Below are 19,775 nucleotides of genomic sequence, written 5' to 3'. Positions count from 1 at the left end.
GGTTCCTGAACTCTTCTGTCCTCTCTCTTGATCTGTGATTCCAGGCAGATCCAAGGTTACCGGGAATTTATTTAAGCCACTCCTAAATTTCAAACTTATTCTAATAGTCATGGAGTACAGGCCTTCCTTTCTAGGAACAACTAGTATTTACAACAGTGGATAAATCAACATTTAAATAGTAAATAATCCCATGGGACCCAAAGAGTAACCCACTGAGGCAACAGAATCAATGTATTTCCCCATTTTTTTCATGCTATAGAATAGGTCATGTATTTTTTTTTTTTTGAGAGAGAGAGAGAGAGAATTTTTAATATTTATTTTTTAGTTTTCTGCGGACACAACATCTTTGTTTGCATCTGATGCTGAGGATCGAACCCAGGCCGCACGCATGCCAGGCGAGCGTGCACTGCTTGAGCCACATCCCCAGCCCTGGGTCGTGTATTTTTAATTGTAGTAAAAATTTTTTGCCATTTTATTAGCCCCTGTTAAGTGTGCAATCTGATACTTAACATTCAGTATATTCTCAATATAGATCTCCAAAATTATTTCCTCTTGCTGAACCTAAACTCTACACCCTTTAAACACCTCCTCTTTCCCCTTTCCTCCTAGTCCCAGGTAACCACTCTTCTTTTTTCTATTTCTATTAATTTGCTTATTTTAGATCCTTTATAGAAGTAAAACCATATGGTATTTATAACTGGCATATTTCATTTCGCAAAATGTCCTCAAGTTCATCCAGTTGAAAAGTGTATCAGAATTTTCTTTCCTTTTAAAGGCTGAATAATATTCCACCAAATAGATAGACCACATTTTGCTTCTCCATTGAGTTGCTTCCCTTTCTTGGCTCTTGTGAATAATGCTGCTCTGAGTAGGGATGTACCATCTCAAGTCCCTGCTGTCAGTTCCTCTGAATATATACATAGGGTATCCTATTTTTAATATTTTGAGGAACTCCTGTACTGCATTCCATAGCAACTGCACCACTTTACACTCCCACCAACAATACATATTTGCTCCCACTCTGCAGCTGAGGAAGTCAAGGAGAAGTGGCGCATTAGGGGCCCTGGCTCAGCCCTCGCCGTTCCTGGCAGACCCCTACTACACTCTGGAGTGGGGATCCAGGGTCTAAAATGATGGGCATGGAGATCTGGCCTGGGGTGCAGAGCCTGCAGACGCCCGCTCCTTCCGCGGAGGCTGCAGGGCTGAAGCCTTAACCCCCCTCCGTCCCCTGCAGCCCCAGCCGCCCCGGAGCGCGGGCCGTCGGGGAGGCCGAGGGCGCCCCGCAGGTGGAAGCCGGCAAGAGGCTGGAGGAGCTCCGCCGCCGGCGCGGGGAGACGGAGAGCGAAGAGTTCGAAAAGCTCAAACAGAAGCAGCAGGAGGCGGCCTTGGAGCTGGAGGAGCTGAAGAAAAAGAGAGAGGAGCGAAGGAAGGTCCTGGAGGAGGAAGAGCAGAAGAGGAAGCAGGAGGAAGCCGACCGCAAGGCCAGAGAGGAGGTAGGAGGCGCCGAGCGGCCCCGGGTTCAAGTGCGCAGTCAGCCTCGCTGTGCTGTGCGCCGGGCGAGGGTCTCTAACCTGTAGACTGTGAGTTTAGCCAGTTCGCATTAGAACTCTATCATGTGGGTACCAATCCCCACTTATCAGATCAGGAAACTGAGGCACAATTTTTGTAATTTTTCTCCAAGTCCCATGTGCCTTCTAATTAGCCCCTGTCCTATTTTGCTTCTCAATAAAGAACGGGGAGAAAACTCAGATGCAAACTAGGTACAAGAATTAAGTTACTCGTTAGTTGTTTCCTAATACTTGAAAAGTTTTTGTAGAGAAGATTTCTTAAAGTAGATTAGAAAATAGTAAATAGGCAGGGTCAGTATCTAATCTACTCACTGCTGTGTACCCAGGACCCAGTACAGTGCCTGATACTACTACAAGAGCCCTGTCATTATGAACAGATGAATTTGTTCCATCCTTTAGACAGAAATAACAGTTAAAGTTGCAATGAAGAAAACTTTAGCCCAACATATGAAAAAATGCTTACCCAGCTACAATTATATTATTATATTGCTACATATACATATATTATATATAATTATATTGCTACAGTTTACAAAATACATTCTTTCTTTTGATCCTGGGGTATGTTCCCATTTTATGAACAAAGAAATCAGGAACCAAATAGTTTGAGTGACTTCTTTGAAGATTCTTGACTGATAAGTGGTAGAATCAGTAGTAGCTGGGATCCCACTTTTTCAACTCTTAAGCCTAAAACTTTTTGAGATAATGATCTCTCATCCTTCAAAATATGCAGAAAATATTTCAATGACTTTCTGACATGAATTCTATTCACATAGTTTTCCTAAACTATGTGAAAAGTTTGGATAAAACATTCCAAGGTCAACTTTGAATAAGTAAAGAAACTTTGATTGGAAAGTATTTGTGATGGTAGAGTTTTATAATCAGACATACCTGAACTTGTATCCTAACTCTGCCACTTAACAAGCTGGGACCTTGGGAGAATTGCTAGATGACTCTGTCTTGTTTTATCTGTGAAATAATATCTACTTGGAAAGATTTTCCTGATGACTAAATAGATCATTGTCTTCACAGTGCCTGGCCGGCCCCAAATAGGAACCCAAAAAGTGGTAGTTATCATTATTCTTACCATTATTACTATGTTGCTTAGAAGAGGAGAGTATCAGGAAAACAAAGGGAAATCATGACCTCTTAGAACTGGATTACACTTGGAGGGTTATTTTAGTCTAAATTTCTACCAAAGCAAAGCATTGGATCCTTCTGTAACATCCTCTGCTAGACAGACATCAGTCTTTGCTTGAGAATACCAGTGATAATGATTTCATGGTTTGAAAACGACAAAAGACTGCCTAAATCCCTCAAGAAATCATTCACACAAGACAGGCAACTTGATCAGAGCTCTGAATTTTTTGCCTAATAAAGGACAGAACTGAGTGTTCTCAGCCAGGAATAGAGGCATAGAGGGGTTCATGAGTCAGGTTGTAAACATCTGTAATTTCACCACTAAGTCTCAATATGGACATCATTTCAGTTTTGTCAAACCATCTAAAATAATGCATAATCAATAACTAAACAGAGGGCTAAAATGTAAATGTATTCAGTTGAGACCAGGGGCAACCCTAAAACCAACTCTTGTGCAATTTGGTTAACATAGTACCATGGATTTATTAAATTTTTTGCATAAATGTTCTCGTTTTTAACAAATCTTCTAGGAAATAGATGGGAAGGATATTTGTGTTTGTTGTACTTATACAGAAATGAAGAGTCAGTATTAAATGACTTACAGGATAGTAAGGCTAATGCATCCCATTAAGGGAATCGACCATACTGAGCATTAATGTCTGCATTTTAAGTAGCAGATGTTTAGTGTCTACTAGGAATCCTCTCTATTTTTCAGATGAAGAAACTGAAACATACAACAGATAAATAACATGGCAAAGGACATACAGTTGCTGGAGGGGGAGTCTGTTGCCTTGGCTGGTGTTCTTTCTCCCAGAACACTCTTCCCCTTCCCCTGAAGCCGGCCATGAAGTCCTTGTTATTTGTTCTTTCTTTCTTAGGAAGAGAAGAGGAGGCTAAAGGAGGAGATTGAGAGGCGAAGGGCAGAAGCTGCTGAGAAACGCCAGAAGATGCCGGAAGATGGCTTGTCAGACGACAAGAAGCCGTTCAAGTGCTTCACTCCTAAAGGCTCATCTCTCAAGGTATTTCTCTCCCCTAGAAAACCTTCGTAGAGTATTCCTCTTCCAACAGAAGCCTGGCTCTAGGCCCCCGTTTAGTCATGGACCATGAAAGCCTTCCCTTGCTTCATTTCTCTCTTTGCCATCCTCTGTTCAGGCTGCTGTAAGAGGAGGCCTTGGACTGGGTAATTTAGGAACAACAGAAATGTCTGGCTCGCAGTTCTGGAAACTGGCAAGTCCAAGTCAAGGTGCCAGTAGATTCAGCAGCTGGCGAAGGCCTGGGCCTCCCAGATGGCGACTCCTCATTGCCTTCTCACTGGGTGGAACAGATGGAGGGCCAGTGGTGCCCCCTCCATCTCTTGTGAGCACTAATCCCATTCATGAGGGCTCATCCTCATGACCTGGCCACTTCCCTGCCTTGCAACACCAGCACACTGGGGATTAGAGCTCAACATATGAAATTTGGAGGATCTTGAACACAGCCCCCCGCCCCTTTCAGCTATTTCCCAGCTTCTCTTGTTTATAACATTTGGAAAGGAAAGAAAGAGGTGAGATTTGTATCTGTTGTTAATGTGGCACTTTGATATACATTAAGGTAACATTTGATGATTCTCAATTTCATTGATCCATTCTCTGTGTACCTCATTGCTTTGAGCGATTGAAAATGGAACATTTGAACTTTATAAAATGAGCTTTTAGAGCATCTGAAGTTTGAAAAGGGCTTATGCTGCTTTGCACGCTAGCTTCATCATCTTTAAAAGAAGGGCTACCAGAAATGGCACCTTTCACATTTCAGAGCTGTTATCATGGGAAGAGATGAAATGCGACTTGGATAGGGTCCTTTGCCAGGACGAGTTTGGTCCTACTCTTGCCCTCATGGAGCGGAGTTTCTGTATGACAGAAGTGCTTCCTAGAGAAGGGAAGGGGCTGAGCCAGAGAGATGATGGAATGGTTGATGTAGGGAAAAGGACAGCAGACTCAGGAAAGCACTGTCTGTTGCTTATAATCAATGTCATGTATCTTTTGCTTTGAGGGTTAACATTTAATTGAGCACCTAGCACAGTGCCTTGCATAATGAAGATACTAATAAATATTTGTTAAAGGAATAGATCAAAGAATGAATGAATCTTGGGTGAAAATTTTACATTTTTATTCTATCCTCATTTTCCATCAGCCTAGCTAGGTTACAAAGTATCAATAAGAAGCAAAGACAGCATACAATTATAGCCAGGCTCCAGTGGTTGAGGGTGTTCGATGAGATCATGTGATGTAGCACTCAAAAACGATGAAAACCAGTTACTTACATTTTATAGTTATTACTTCTTCAGATGAAAATCAGAATATTTTATCTTCAAATAACTTCGCTTAGTCTTTATGATGGTCTGGTTCCTTGTCCATCTGGGTCCCAAATTGACCATAATCATGCAACATACCATGACATTTTGGCCAATAATAGACTGGATGTTCAGTGGTGGTCCCATAAAATTATATCACCTACTTACATCATAGCTGTCTTGTTTTTGTAAGTATACTCTATTATGTTCACATAATAATGAAATCACCTAATGACAGCACATTTCTCAGATGTATCCCTTACTTTAAGAAATACATAACAATATTTGTATTGGAACTCTCATCTTGAGGTCTGTTTCAGGGAAAAATCCTAATTAAGCCACAGAGGAATTTTGTATTTAGTACTTGGTATTTGTCATATACCTCATGTGTGCTGTACACCATTGAAAAAGAGCAGTATGAAGCAAGTTGCAGGCCCTGTGATGCTAACGTGACTGACTGACTCACAGGAAACAATTCAAGAATTGCAGAGGGAACCAAATGCTAATCATTGAGACCTCAGCAAAGCAGAAGGAGTAGAGAGAGGCTTCGTGTGGTAGACAGCTTTATTTATCAGCACTGAAATTTGAATTTCATAGTTTTCTTATGGTAAAAAATATCATTCTTCTTTGGATTTTTTCCATTTAACAATGTAAAAAATTATTCTTATCTTGGGAGCTAGGCAAAAAACACAGATTGCATTATTCCCACTGGGCAAATGGGCCATGGATTGCAGGCCAGGCTCTAGGAGAAAAAGGAGAAAGTAAACAACTTCGTCATTTCTGCCTATCTCTGTCTGTACAGTCCCCGGAGTCCAACCTGCTCCCAGTCTGGGTCTTTTGTTCCTGGCTCAACCAAGGAGGAAAACTATACTCTGTCTTTCTACCTTCTTTAAGATCCCACTCCAGCTGAGCTTTCCCTGAATAGTCTTGATAACGTGAAGAAACCAGTGGTTCTGTAGGCTTCCAGATCCTGCTCTGTTTTCCAGAGAAACTACAACTCTTGTTTCTCTTCTGTGATTAGCTCCTGTTGGCCAAATGCCTCGACTTCCTTATTCCTGGTCTTTCCCTCAACCCCACACCTGGCTTTCCATTTCATCTAGCCCTCTCCGGAATCCCTTTATCAACTCCCTCTGGTAAAGAAGCATGTGTAAGCAATCAACTAGAGAAGATGTTAAAAAAAAAAAAAAAGACATTTTTTAATTTCTTCATACAGGGACAGGCACATTGCTATTTGATATTATCAAATAATATAAAATATTTGATATTATTAAATATTATCAAAAAATGTATTTTGTTAATTTCTCATGACTTCTGTTGTCTGAGAAGCTCGGAAACTGGTCTCTCATTGTTAAATTATATTATCAGTGAGTAATTTTTATAGGTAAAACAAGCAAAGAATAAACTTTAAATTAATTTAATTTAAAGGTTTGTATAATTATTACTGTTTTCATGTATTGATAGTGAAGCATGGAATAGTATCAATTTTCTAAACCTTGATTGTCTATTTATAATCTCTTCTCAAGACAACACTGCCACCTCGTGGTCTTCAGAGAAATTTCCCTGGTTAACTGGTCAGACATTCAATAGAACATTTAATTTACAAATTCCATACACATTGTTTCATTCCTTTCAGCCATTAAGTTAGGGCATTTTCCCAAAAAGAGGGCATCCATAGGATGGTAAGTCCCAACAAAATGCAATGAGTCAAGCTGGATGAGCTATTCCAGAAACAGGAGGTGGGATTCTGAGCACCTTGGATGTGAATAACTATGATGGCCAAAGTGAGAAGGATGCTCCCTAAGCTGGAAGGATCCTTCAGTCTCAGCTCTGCCACCACCATGAGTTCTTCAGTTCCACCTCCCTGCCTACCCCAACTCCTTGAACATGAATTTGCTTTGTTAAAACTGTCCTTTCCCCTCGAACCTGCACTTCCATTCTCACTTTCATAGATTCAGTCATGAAACTGTGAAAACTACTGAGAAGCCTTCTGCAACTCCCCCCAGATACTTGCTTGCCTTAGACATACCATTTTGTTCTTATCTTTAATAGGGTACCTACCATTGGTTTTTTGACTTTATATTCTTCCCTATTAAATTTGTATGCTTCTTAAAAGAATGAGTCCTTGTCTCTTAGTCTGCTCAGATTGCCATAACAAAACCCCATAAACTGGTTTATATATGCTAAATGGGCTGTTCAATGGTCTGTCTTTCTTTCTTTTTAAGCTACAAACTTCTTTTTGCTACTAAATCAACATTGTACGTCATTGAAACTTTATCACTTAAATTCATACATTCTTTATAAATCAATAAATATTTGTTGACTCCATGTGGTACCCAACTCCAGACTAGAGATATTCTCTGCTACCAATTGTCCATCAATATTAGCAAGTAGTGCAAATCTCTTGATGTATGACTGCCTGTTCCAAAGCACACATGTGCTGAAAAGTTTTGTGTTCTACCCTGTCCAGGTCAGCCTCAGAACCATCTGGACGATAGTTACCTACCCTAGGCTGATGTGGTTGAATGTCCCTCATCTCAATCAGTTTAGACTAGAAAATTACTATAGAGTGGGTGGCTTAAACAACAAACATTTATTTCTCAGTTTCGAGACTGGGATTTTTGAGTTCGATGCCAGCATTGTTGGGTTCTGGTGAGGCTCCTTCCTTCTTCAAGATGGCCAAAGAACAGACAGAGTAAGCAAGCTCTCATGTCTTCCCTTATAAGGGCACTGATCCCATTCCTTAGGGCTCCAACTTCATGACCTAATGACTTCCAAAGAGCCTCACTTCCAAATGCAAATCCAAACATGAGAGTTTGGATTTTAACGTATGAGTAATTAATTTGACAGTCATTATAATATTTTAGAAGCATTTTTATCATCTGATTTTTAACTTGCTTCCCACACTTTGTATTTCTCTACTTATTTTCACTATCCTTTGCCGATCCTACCTTCACCTCCCAAATCTCCATCAAATGCCTTATTTGTATTTTCCCCCAGCTGAGCTGCTGCAATATTGTCCTAATACCTTTATACATTCTTTGGTATTTTTATTCACCAGGCTCAAGAACAATAGTAGCATGGGTTAAAAATATTAACAGGATTTATTTTCTTTTTCAATTCCTAGATAGAAGAACGAGCAGAATTTTTGAACAAGTCTGTGCAGAAAAGGTAAATATGGTTCAATTGAGAATAACTAGCTATTATATACATGGAAATATTCTTCTATCCCATGAATGAAGATTGGTGGATCTAATTAGATAAATCAAATCCATCTATATCCATATCTATATCTATATCTATATCTATATATATATATATATATATATATATATATATATATATATATATAGTGTGTGTGTGTGTGAGAGAGAGAGAGAGAGAGAGAGAGATTAGGGATTGAATCCAGGAGTGCTTTACCACTGAGCTACATCCCCAGTCCTTCTTATTTTTTGTTTTTGTTTTGGGACATAGTGGCACTAAGTAGCTGAGGGTCTTGCTACATTGCTGAGGCTGGCCTTGAACTTGCAATCTTCCTGTCGAGGCCTCCTGAATCACTGGCATTACAGGTGTACACCATCACATTTATATTCTCTCATATTTTTATTTATTTAGCAGTGGTGTCAAAACAGCTCATCAAGCTGCAGTAGTCTCCAAGATAGACAGCAGGCTGGAGCAATACACAAGTGCAATTGAGGTGAGAATTGGCCTTCAATATTAACAGGAGGTATTGATAGTTTTGTTGTGGTGCTGTTGAACAGAAATAGGCTCTGATGCCCTAGAAGATCACAGAAACACTCAGGAGAATAAAGAAGTCCAGGATCCACTGAGGTGTTAATGATGCTTTACTCTACTTTGCACAAGTTATGGAGAAATACAGTAATAAAGATAAATATAAAATATAAATAAAGTTATAAAATATAATAGTTACAGAAGAGTTTTAAATAGATTACTGCTCACTACTTTCAGCCTGAATGTTCTGAGTATTATTCTTTTAATGAGTGAGTTTATTGGTAATTAATATATTATGTAGATGTTCACAGGTGTTCTTCACTATCCTTAATTCTTTATGCAATATGTTCCTTGTATTTGATTTAACTAGGTCCCTTACAATTTTGCTTAATCCTCTTTTGTTTATAAAATGTCTTACTATTAAATAAAGTAATAGTATAAGATAATGTAAAGATTATAGCCAGCTCAAGTTTGAAGGACAATAGTTTTGTAGGTTCTATCTTACTTGAATCTGATTGACCTGGAGGTTTTACTGTATTTGGAAATAATGTGTATTTCTCATTGACTAAGGTACGTCTCTAGTTTGTTCTCTTTATGTAGACTTCAGTCAATGCTTTTAGCCTCCTTCTGAATCAGAGTGTCTGCAATGAAGTAATTACATTAGTTTGTTTTTTCTCATCTTCTTTGTACCCTTGAATGGAGATGCCTATAAGATAGTTTGCAAACAAATGATAAGAGGAAATAAGAAATGGAGAGCTCTGGTTTGTCAAATGAATAATCAAGTCCTAACACTTGAGATGTGATTTTTACTCATAAGATTAATGTCCACTAAATATAAGACAAATTGCAGACAGCAATTTTCTGTGGTTCAGTTGGTCTTGGCACTAATAAGTCTAATGAAATCGAGACAGACTTCAGACTTTGCAGAGACTGGCAAAAATCATTTTTTAAGACATGGCCCCTAGGGGCGCCACTCATTATAATTGACCATCTTGACCACAAGTCACAGAGCAAGACCAGAGGAAAAGTATCTCAAATGCATATCTCCCTTACTCACAACCATTCTTTCCTCCTTCCAGTGTATTCATCATGCTATAATATCTCAGTCTTTCAGTCTTGAAGCACTTCCCTGCTCCAGAATATATGCACATGCTGTTACCTTGGCATAGAATAGAATTTGTTCCTCTTGTTCCCTTTACTACTTCTGAGTCATTTGCCAGGTCAGAGTAGTCTGTTTATGCCCCCAAACAAACCATGTTCAGTATTCTGTCCCCTTTTGCCAGGCTTTATAGTACTTATTATTTCTCATTGCACTTTCCACAATGTGAAAGAAACACTTGTAACTAGTTACCATCTTTCTATTGAAACCTAAGCCCGCTGAAGCTTACAGAGAGACTTTTGCCCACCTTTCAAGCATACTTGAATACCCTCTTTTACTCAGAACTTAGCAAAGTTGCCTGCCCATAGTAAAGATTTAAAATATATCTATTGAATTTAAAAAGTTAGATATTACCTTAAAAATAAATAATACCCCATTAGAAAGCATATTTCATTTTTGAAAGCTCTTACAGTTTATTTTGGGGGCTATTATGTCTTCAGAGTACAGTTTTGTTTTTGTTTTAATTTTTTTAAGCCAGTCAAATTTAGCAGTGGGGGGTTGTATATCAACTTTAGTAACACTAATGTTAATAAGTTCTGATAATCCACTACCATGGAATCAGCCCAGAGTACACTTTTACAACAGAAATCATGACTTATTTTTGGTGAAGGTGTATACACAATGAAATTTTTAAATGATCCTGTTGAGAAAGATCAGCTTTCTGTAATTTTACAAGGACAAGCTTCTCAGCACCAATCCTAAAGATAATTCAACCATTTCAGGGAACAAAAACTGCAAAACCTATCAAGCCAGCAGCCTCTGATCTTCCTGTTCCTGCTGAAGGGGTACGCAATATCAAGAGCATGTGGGAGAAAGGGAATGTGTTCTCGTCCCCGACTGCATCAGGCACACCAAATAAGGTAAGTGTGTGATTTTTGTCTTTTAAGTTTAGAGGAGTGGATTTTTTCCCCTCATTTTGTTTTAGAAGTCACACTAGTTGGTAATAAAAGCACTGGTAAAGGTGCAATTTTTACTTTGTTTTGCAATGACCATAAAAGCAAGTTTAGGGCAAATGTACTCAGGAAACGATCCTGTGTACAAGACCTGGCCATAGACCTCTAAGTAAAATGCTTGAGGTTACTTGCTAACTCTTTGGGTTGGGATGGCGTGAGGTACACAAGAAAGAAAAGCAGATATTCCTTTAGTATCAATATCATTTAGGTTTATGGTTCTGTAAAATAATACTTAATGGTACTTAGGGGTTGCTTCAAGATCCCTTCCCAGGTTAAGTTTATTTTTTTATTTAATGTTTTGGATGATTGACTCTAGGAAACTGCTGGCCTGAAGGTGGGAGTTTCCAGCCGCATCAACGAATGGCTAACTAAAACCCCGGATGGGAACAAGTCACCTGCTCCCAAACCTTCTGTAAGTAGCTGCAGGTTTTTCTGAGTTTCTGTGATCTTGGCTTCCAGCAGCAGCAGGAAACAGGCAGTTGGTCTGTTGATTTAGGAAAGAAGGCGCTTCTGCTGTTTGCTGAGTGTCAAGCAAGGAGGTGTGCACCTGGAGGACAATCCCGGGCAGCCTTACCGTGATCACCCAGGGGGTCAATGGAGCCAGATCATCACCTCTCCACTCCGAGAGGAGGACTTAGCCAGAATGTAGAGCAGTTCAAACTTAGACCCTTCACTGGTCTATTGTTTAGCTTCTATTCTATAAACTACAGATAGGAATTTGAAAATAAAATGTCAAATTACTTTGGCTGCTTCTCTGTTATGAAGAATTCTACCCTTATTCCCAAAAGAGTGTATATTGGCCATTTTGAACCCATATTTTCTAATTTACCCAGTTTCTATAACTTGGCATAAAAATGCAGTTCTTGGGTAGTTGTTGAAATAATTGCTATCATTTTATTATCAGTACCTGCAAAGGAAAACCATAAAAAATTGGAAATTAGATAACTTGGGGCCATTTTTTCCTATAACCAGTAAATTTAGCAACTAGAAAAACTGATTATGAGTGTTATTTTTAAAAATCTAAAATTTTCTCATTTATCAAGTGTAGCTATATTATTAAAAAATTTTTATTTTAACCTTCATTGAGTGTGTATGGTAAGTGCCTTACATATAAATACCCTATTGTATATTGCTGAGCATTCTGTTAGGTTGGCTGTATACCTTTGTTGGTACCCAAGAAAGCAGAGTTAATCACCATAAACCCTACTTTCTAGAAGGAGAAGAGAAACTTTCTAAATACCAGGTCTCTGGTGTTGAGCCACAATAGCATTTAATTTTATCTGTCCACTCCACATATAATCTCTAAAGTCACTAAATTTAAATTCTATATTTTTCCAATTAAAAAAAAAGGACATGTTTGTTTTTTTATTTTATTATTATTATTATTATTTTGTACTGGAGATTGAACCTAGGGGAACTACATCCCCAAAGCTTTAATTTTTTTTTTTTTTTTTTTTTTACATTTAGAGACAGGGTCTCACTAAGTTGCTTAGGGCCTCACTAAGTTGCTGAGGCTGGCCTTGAACTCACAATCCTCCTGCCTCAGCGTCCCAAGCTGCTGGGATTGCAGGCTTGTGCCACCACGCCCAGCTGCATATCCTTCTTAGTACAATTCCTTGAGGCTATTAATTACTATTCAACCCAAGACACTTTGCCTAAAGGTTCACAAGAAGCATAAACAGTGTAAACCCAATTTGCAATTGGAAAATCTTTACATATTGACCAACACAGCTAGATATAGGAGAGGAGGTCCTGTAAAAGGATACAGTGGACACAAGAAAACATATCTCAAAAGTATTTGCTCTTTAGTGCCTTAAGTTTCCCAGTACCCATGATAACTTACAGAGTATAAATTATTCCAAAAAACAAACCATGACAATTTGTACAAAGCTTCTGATTCCAGGCCAATGACTAGTGAACTTTTTCAATTATGGACCCATTTGAAAGCCTAATAAAATGTAAGGAAGCTCTCCCACACAACATCTACAAGTTCAAGAAGCTCATAGACCCCCTGGAGAACTCTCAAGATAGAAAAGGAATGAGGAGGGAAAGATAATGTTTTCCTCTTTGAGTATGGCACATTAATAGAGGAAGTGGTAATTTTTTTCAGGTTTATAGCGTTTATGATCTATTTCCTTCCTATGCCAACTTGTTCTCAGAAATTTGATCCCTACTTGTTTATCAGCAATTTAACTACAGTCTTATCATAATCTGTATGTCATTCTAATGGAAAGATTTAAAAGATTAAATTCAGTTATTATTATAATTGGCATAACTATGCCAAAGTTCCCACATACTAAATAATAACAACAACATTTTCTAGGATTATTGTTGGCTAATGGCTTCCTAATAAAAGGCAGAATGGGGAAATTATGGAATCAATGTCTGCTTTACCTACAATTTAGCAAGTGATTTGCTAGACCACCTCCTGAAAGGTAGAGGTTAAAAAAACAAATATGGCAGTTCTTATGATTTTAGAGATCTCTTTCTTCACATTTGATTCTGTGGACCAAGGTGGCTTCCTGAATAAGGACCATATTGGAAGAAATCAAAATGTAATTCATGTTGTAAATAAAATACTAGGTCTTATGTACTTATTAAGCCACTTTAAGCTTTATGCATGCTCCAGTAGTAGTAATAGTGACCCATATTTTAGACCTAGCCTCCCAGCAACATGTCAGAGAATGGATAGCAACAGGGCATTCTCACTGGGAGAGAAAATGACTTGGAGTTCAGTACAGTAGACATGTGTTTCCCAGACACTATTGTTCCAACAGAAGGGTGAAGTTTTGGCAGTGTGGGAAGCGTTGGAAGAATCCTACAGATGCCTAAACGTAGGCAGGCAAAAAAAAAAAAATCCAAGAAAGGTGGTTTAGAAAAACAGCTCAATCAAGGATCTTGGTCTCATCCACAGGATCTCACACTGTTGGCCTGCGGCTAAGATCTGTGTGGCTTGACCCACACCATTGTGCTGTATTTTCATTTTTAAGAGTATACTTTATCCTAAAGTATACTCTTAAAGTATACTTTGAAGCATAGAAAGCTGAACTCTTGAGGTTGTTGATTCCCTCTTTTCCTTAATTTCTTACTGCCAAAGCCTCTTTGGCCATTGGGTGTTTCCACCTTGGTCCTTCATGGAAAACTTGTGAGTATGACACCATTCTAACTCAGGCCAGACTGATCCTGAGCCCAGAATGTCAAAAGATTCCTAAAAACAAGGACAATTAGGAGAGTCATAAAGCTGTCTTCTGATTTGGGAGAGGGGACAGTTTACAGCCAGCTCATTGCTTCTATTCTTTGATGTAGGATGGAGGGAGGAGAAAGTTAGGTTTGTGCTTGCATAGAGATATGTGGCCATTAGGACTAAACCAACGAGAAATTAATGGAACCAAATGGTCCTCATCCAGGGAAATGCCAAGAGGAAGGAAAACAGTAAATCGTAGGATTAAAGTGTTGACTTCTAAGCTCACTGCAGAGAAAAACATCGTCTACCAGTAGAAAAGTAATAATTTTCATAGATGTTAAGAATTACATGTTCTCAGAACAGTTTGCCAACTCAATAGTATTTGGAATTCCTGAAAATTAATTTATATAAAATTAAACATTGACCTATAGCAGATTTCTTACTGGGACATTTAAGCTGTTTGTGCATAGAATTTAGAGGATTTCCGTGTCATTTTGTAACTGGAATTCAATTCTAAGTGTCTGTTTTGGCTGGTTTGTCTTATTCTTTGTGTCTGAACTGCATGTTATACAGTAATTAAAAAGCTAATTTGTCTTTCTTTTTGTTTAAAAAAACCCACAACCACCAACAGTGTCTTTCTCAGCTGGCTTCTCTTCTTCCCTCTTTGGTCTGGTTGATTGGAAACCTGCCTCTCCTGCCTTCATTTCTCCCTCTTCTTCCGGAGTGTGTCTTTCTCTAAAATGTAGTCTGGTCAGGTAATTCCATTTATATTTCCCCTTTGATCTAAGGATGCTAATATTTTCTTAAAACTGACTCTTTAAACTCTTTAAGTAATCTCCAAAGATTCACTGGCAGAATTTAAGGAAAACGCAATCCATTTTCTCAGGTAGAAGAAGCTTCATGTGAAAGAAAAATATTTGTTCCGCACAAATCAAATAAATAATGTGATAACAGCCACTTTTCCGAGCTTCCATCAGCATGTTCCTAATTATACTTTGCAAAATTTCAAAACAGTCTTCCAGACAATTTGGCAACTTTTACCTACATTGGCAAATGTAGTGAAATTCTTAAAAAAAAAAAAAGTCCTGATTTGTTGCTTAATGTTTCCAAGTTAAATAAGTATAACTCTAATAGAATATCAGGAATTTATGCCACAGCAGAAATCCAGAAATTCAATAAGATTAAGGCAAATCTGAAATGCTTCACATGGTACCATTTAATAGTGCATTTTCAGTGTTGAGATCTCAATGCTATGTATTAGAAATATGTTCAGTTAGACCGGTGTCCAAGGATAAATGCAATTGCTGTGAGCTTTGCCTTCTTAAATTAGAAAAGAGTTTGCCAAAATAAGCAGTACTATTTCAGTAAAACACATTTATTTTCTACAAACTACCTTTTGCCAAGTACTAATATAAGCAGATGCTGGAAGAAAAGTAAATGGAAACAGAATTTTGGATCCTCATCCAAACAAAATTAGTTATGAGGCAGTAAATAAAGGCTCAAAGCTCTATAACTGTTATAGATCATATTTTAGTGTTTCCTTCCCAAGATCCCCACATGTACTTACATATGTCATTGACTCTCAACTTCCCTTATGGGTACAATTTGCGATAGACATTTATTTTTGTGGGGCTAGGTTCTTCTGAATTACCCACTTGCCCCTAGGAAACACAAAAGGGTTTTTGGTGGGAGGAAAGTACAGTTAGAAAAAGGTTTTATCTGGGCTATTAGACTCCAAGACAGTGATCCTAGTGCAAGGGGTTTATTTTGGAGGTGAAGAAAATACTACAAGGATTGAGATGGGGAGAAGAAAGCAGACAGTAGGGACTGTGTTACTAAGCAAGTCACTGAATGGGCTGTTGGTGGAAGCCCTGGAACCCTGGAGAACACATGCTTCTAAGACTTCCTACCCCAGAGCATGAGGAGGTCTGAGAAGCATTCTTGTGCCTGTGCTCACTGGTCAGTGGTTGAGAGATGCTCCTGGGATATGAACTATGCAGGCAGTGGGCATCTACAGCCAGAGAAAGGCCTGAGGCAAAGAAGTGCAGTGTTGGCAACCAGAAGTCACGCACTAAAGCAGTAAGGGCTGGGGATGTGGTGGGGTACAAAGAAAGAAAGTTAATCTACAAGGGGGAAAATGCTGATTAAACCCCAAATAAGTTATTTTTAAATAACCCATGCTCTATTCACTTTTCATAGAAAGTTAGAAGTAGGCTACGTTATTTTAAATATGCTTATATTCTAATTTCACTGTTTGATAAACAGTAAATCTTTGGTAAAGGACAAGGACCCAGATGTTGTATGTCATTCCAGCCCATTCTCATGCCATCAATCAGGTTGAGGTCTGTATAAAATCAAATAACAGTGAGTGATCCTTTTAATTCCATCCACTTGAGTTCACTGGGGTCAAGTGTACTAAACAACAAATTAATCCAAACAAGACAATGGATATGGTGATTGATTTAGACCTGGTCAGAAAATATAAATGGCTACCTATCAAAGGCTTCTGCTTTCTCTTCTTTCTGCATTAGGACTTGAGGCCAGGAGACGTAACTGGCAAACGGAACCTCTGGGAAAAGCAATCTGTGGATAAGGTCACTTCCCCCACTAAGGTAAATTCTCAGAGGACTGGTATTTTAGAGGTTTCTTTTCTTTCTTTTTTTTAAATTGATTTTATTTTTTAACTACATGGCTGAAGAATGCATCACAATTCTTATTACACATATAGAGCACAATTTTTCATATCTCTGTATGAAAATATATATATAAAGTATGTTCACACCAATTCATGTCTTCATACATGTTCTTTGGATAATGATGTCCATCACATTCCACCATCATTGCTAACCCCCTGCCCCCTCTCTTCCCCTCCATCCCTCTAGAGGTTTATTTTCTTAATGAACCCTGCCATATAACATTTTGTCAAAGGAGAAATATCATTGACCCACAGTTCCATTGCTGTACTTAGGAAGATTAGCAGAGATGGGCACATGGGATAACAGGGGTCTACATATCTTTGCAAGGACCCAGTGCAATGCCACAGTCATTTGGGGAAAGCAGATCCTTAGAGGGAAGTGCCTCTTTTCCTGAGTAGATAGATCCAGACCTGTTTTTTGGAGCCATTCTAGGAAACACTGCCAGCAGCCTCAGGCCCAAGGTTGCCATGGCAATGAATTGAAATAATATTCACAAGTAAGGCAAAATGTGCTACCGTGTGAAAATTAATGGCTAGGAATGCTTAGAAAAGCCTCTTTTACTTTTGACATCCTCTGGGTAAAGGGAACGCTCATTCTTCAGAAAAGGGGCTCTGGACAGTATCTAAAGGACGCTCAGACTACAAATAGGGCCCCGTGTTATACAAGGAGCTAATTCAACTCCTAACTGAAGCCCTTCTCCATTTCAAAAAACAGATCCAGTCTTCTCCTTTAATAGAGGAAAAATTAAAGAGAGACCAACAGGGAGTAAGATTAGGCTGCTTCTCAGTGGATGTAGAACTCTAGGGACAGAAGCACTTTTTAAGCAAACTCAGGCCAAAGAACACATCAAAGGCAACTAGAGAACCACTAGGATTCACTGAAATGAGAGAATTACTTTCCCTTTCCTATTTTCCGCACCCTCTTAAGTCTGGTGCAGCTGCCTGAGTATGTTACTTTATCTTCTCTATCGGTTATATATTGCTCCTTCATTCCAATAAATCCCACTAGCCCAGCCTCTCTACTTAAAATGATTTAAATAAGTTCAGATTTCCAAATGATTGCTAAATATATAAAAAGCACCTGGTAGGAATGATCACCACTACACACCACTGTGAGGGAGCATCCACCCTACACCAGGTGCTGTTATTATCCCATTTGATCCTCCAGCCAGCATGTGAGGTAAGTGGTATTATCATTCCCATTGTACATCTGAGGAAAATGAGGCACTGAGAATTTAAGTAACTTTCCTAAAGGCACACAAGAAATAAGCAGCAAAACCTGGATCGCTAGTGAAGCTGACCTGAGCCTGTATTCTTAATCAGCAGGAAATGTATAGTTTTAAATTTTCTTACATTAGTTCCTTTTTTTATTGATTTTTTTAAAAAATAAATGACAGCGGAATGCATTACAATGCTTATTACACATATACAGCACAATTTTTCATATCTCTGGTTGTATATAAAGTATATTGACACCAATTTGTGTCTTCATACATGTACTTTGGATAATGATGTCTATCACATTCCACCATCCTTCTTAACCTCTGCCCGCTCCCTTCCCCTCCCACCCCTCTGCCCTATCTAGAATTCATCTATTCCTCCCATGCTCCCCCTCCCTCCCCCACTATGAGTCAGCCTCCTTATTTCAGAGAAAACATTTGGCATTTGTTTTTTTGGAATTGGCTAACTTCTCTAGCATTATCTTCTCCAACGCCATCCATTTACCTGCAAATGCCATGATTTTATTCTCTTTTATTGCTGAGTAAAATACCATAGTTTTATTGGTGGCAGGAGACAGGAAGAATCATGTTTGTTTTTTTAAACAAAGGATGAACTTATTGGCCTAAGACTTTGTGATCCTTCTAGCGTAGATAACTGACCTTTCAGAAGTGACAGTCCAAGTGTTTATACATCCTCCTCTCTGAGCTGTCCATAGTCTGTCATCACAGGTACAATGGAATCCCTCTGGACATACTTCTCTTAGCCATAGCTCTAGGAAGTGGAATTAAGATGACCTGGAATGTCAGGACTCAGAGAACACCACTCATATACAATCCAGCCTGAATGGCACTCCCTGGAACTGTGCCTCATGGTGGGACCAGGTAGGAGGGTGACAGTTTTCACACACCACCCCCTCATCCCTGGTCTATGCTGCTGAACTCCTTCTACAGCAATAATATGAATAGGCTCACCAGACCCAGAGCTGAGATAAGGAACCAGTAGATTAGGTTGTTCTGCTCCAAAATGCCAAACTCACTACCTGTCATGCCACCCTCCTTTGTCCATGAAAATGCACAACACATCGAAAATGCAAATTCACCACACCTTAATATCTTTTAGGACCTCAGTAAGGGTTTTTAGCAGCTAGATAAGAGGGAAGGGAAATAGAATAGGAATAGAACTGTGGGTCAAGCACAAGGGTGTGGGTATAAGAATAGCAGGGAGAATATAGAGATTGCTAGTGGAGGGAAATGGGAGAAAGCCAAAGATGAATGTACCCTGCTTCTCCATTGTATATTGCTGGGGCCCGACTGACTGCCCGGTCATGTGTGTCTATCCTGGATGTAAACCTCCCTTCTCCTCCCACCCCTCTGCACCCCTAGAATTTCCTGGCCTTTCAGTGAAGCTTAAAACAACCTCCTGGACTCTTAATGACACAAGCAAAGCCAAAGTTCAAGACAGAAAAAGGGAACATACAGGAGAAAGCTAGGAAGAGTGAAAAAAAAATCAACAGAAGAAAAGGGTAGCCTAAAAGACATATTTGAATAGAATGTAAATAGTAATTCTCCCTTTCATAAATTTTTTGTTTAGACTTTTAGTTGTAAATGGGACACAATACCTTTATTTTATTAATTTATTTTTATGTGATGCTGAGAATTGAACCCAGTGCCTCACACATGCTAGGGAAGCGCTCTACCACTGAGCCACATCCCCAGCCCCCATTTATAAATATTTATTCCTGCCACACTATGTTTTTTTTCTTCTGCCATAAGCCATCTGGGTGAAATACTCTGGGCT

General features: G+C 38.9%; 1 protein-coding gene and 1 long non-coding RNA gene across 7 annotated transcripts in view; one reads left to right on the top strand and one right to left on the bottom strand.

Moving 5' to 3' along the window:
- Cald1 (caldesmon 1) overlaps nucleotides 1-19,775 on the top strand; it is a 175,671-nt gene that overhangs the window by 153,491 nt on the left and 2,405 nt on the right. For 4 of the 6 annotated variants that reach the window (XM_027950116.2, XM_071611836.1, XM_071611832.1 and 1 more), the window contains 7 exons: nucleotides 1,235-1,493; nucleotides 3,587-3,727; nucleotides 8,162-8,205; nucleotides 8,650-8,731; nucleotides 10,648-10,785; nucleotides 11,195-11,290; nucleotides 16,594-16,674. In XM_027950116.2, the coding sequence (XP_027805917.2) occupies nucleotides 1,235-1,493; nucleotides 3,587-3,727; nucleotides 8,162-8,205; nucleotides 8,650-8,731; nucleotides 10,648-10,785; nucleotides 11,195-11,290; nucleotides 16,594-16,674 (841 nt within the window). The remainder of the gene's footprint in view (nucleotides 1-1,234; nucleotides 1,494-3,586; nucleotides 3,728-8,161; nucleotides 8,206-8,649; nucleotides 8,732-10,647; nucleotides 10,786-11,194; nucleotides 11,291-16,593; nucleotides 16,675-19,775) is intronic. The other 2 variants (XM_071611834.1, XM_071611837.1) reach the window with 1 other exon arrangement.
- The window catches only part of LOC139705688 (uncharacterized), a 106,580-nt gene continuing 92,388 nt past the window's right edge, over nucleotides 5,584-19,775 (bottom strand). Inside the window, exons 2-3 of the long non-coding RNA XR_011707500.1 lie at nucleotides 18,638-18,749; nucleotides 5,584-5,779 (exon numbers count right to left, since the gene is read on the bottom strand). This is a non-coding gene — a long non-coding RNA (uncharacterized lncRNA). The remainder of the gene's footprint in view (nucleotides 5,780-18,637; nucleotides 18,750-19,775) is intronic.

The sequence above is a fragment of the Marmota flaviventris genome, chromosome 1 (genome assembly GCF_047511675.1).
Source record: "Marmota flaviventris isolate mMarFla1 chromosome 1, mMarFla1.hap1, whole genome shotgun sequence".
In the NCBI taxonomy this organism is placed as follows: Eukaryota; Metazoa; Chordata; class Mammalia; order Rodentia; family Sciuridae; genus Marmota; species Marmota flaviventris.
This window is presented reverse-complemented; position numbering and strand designations above follow the sequence as displayed.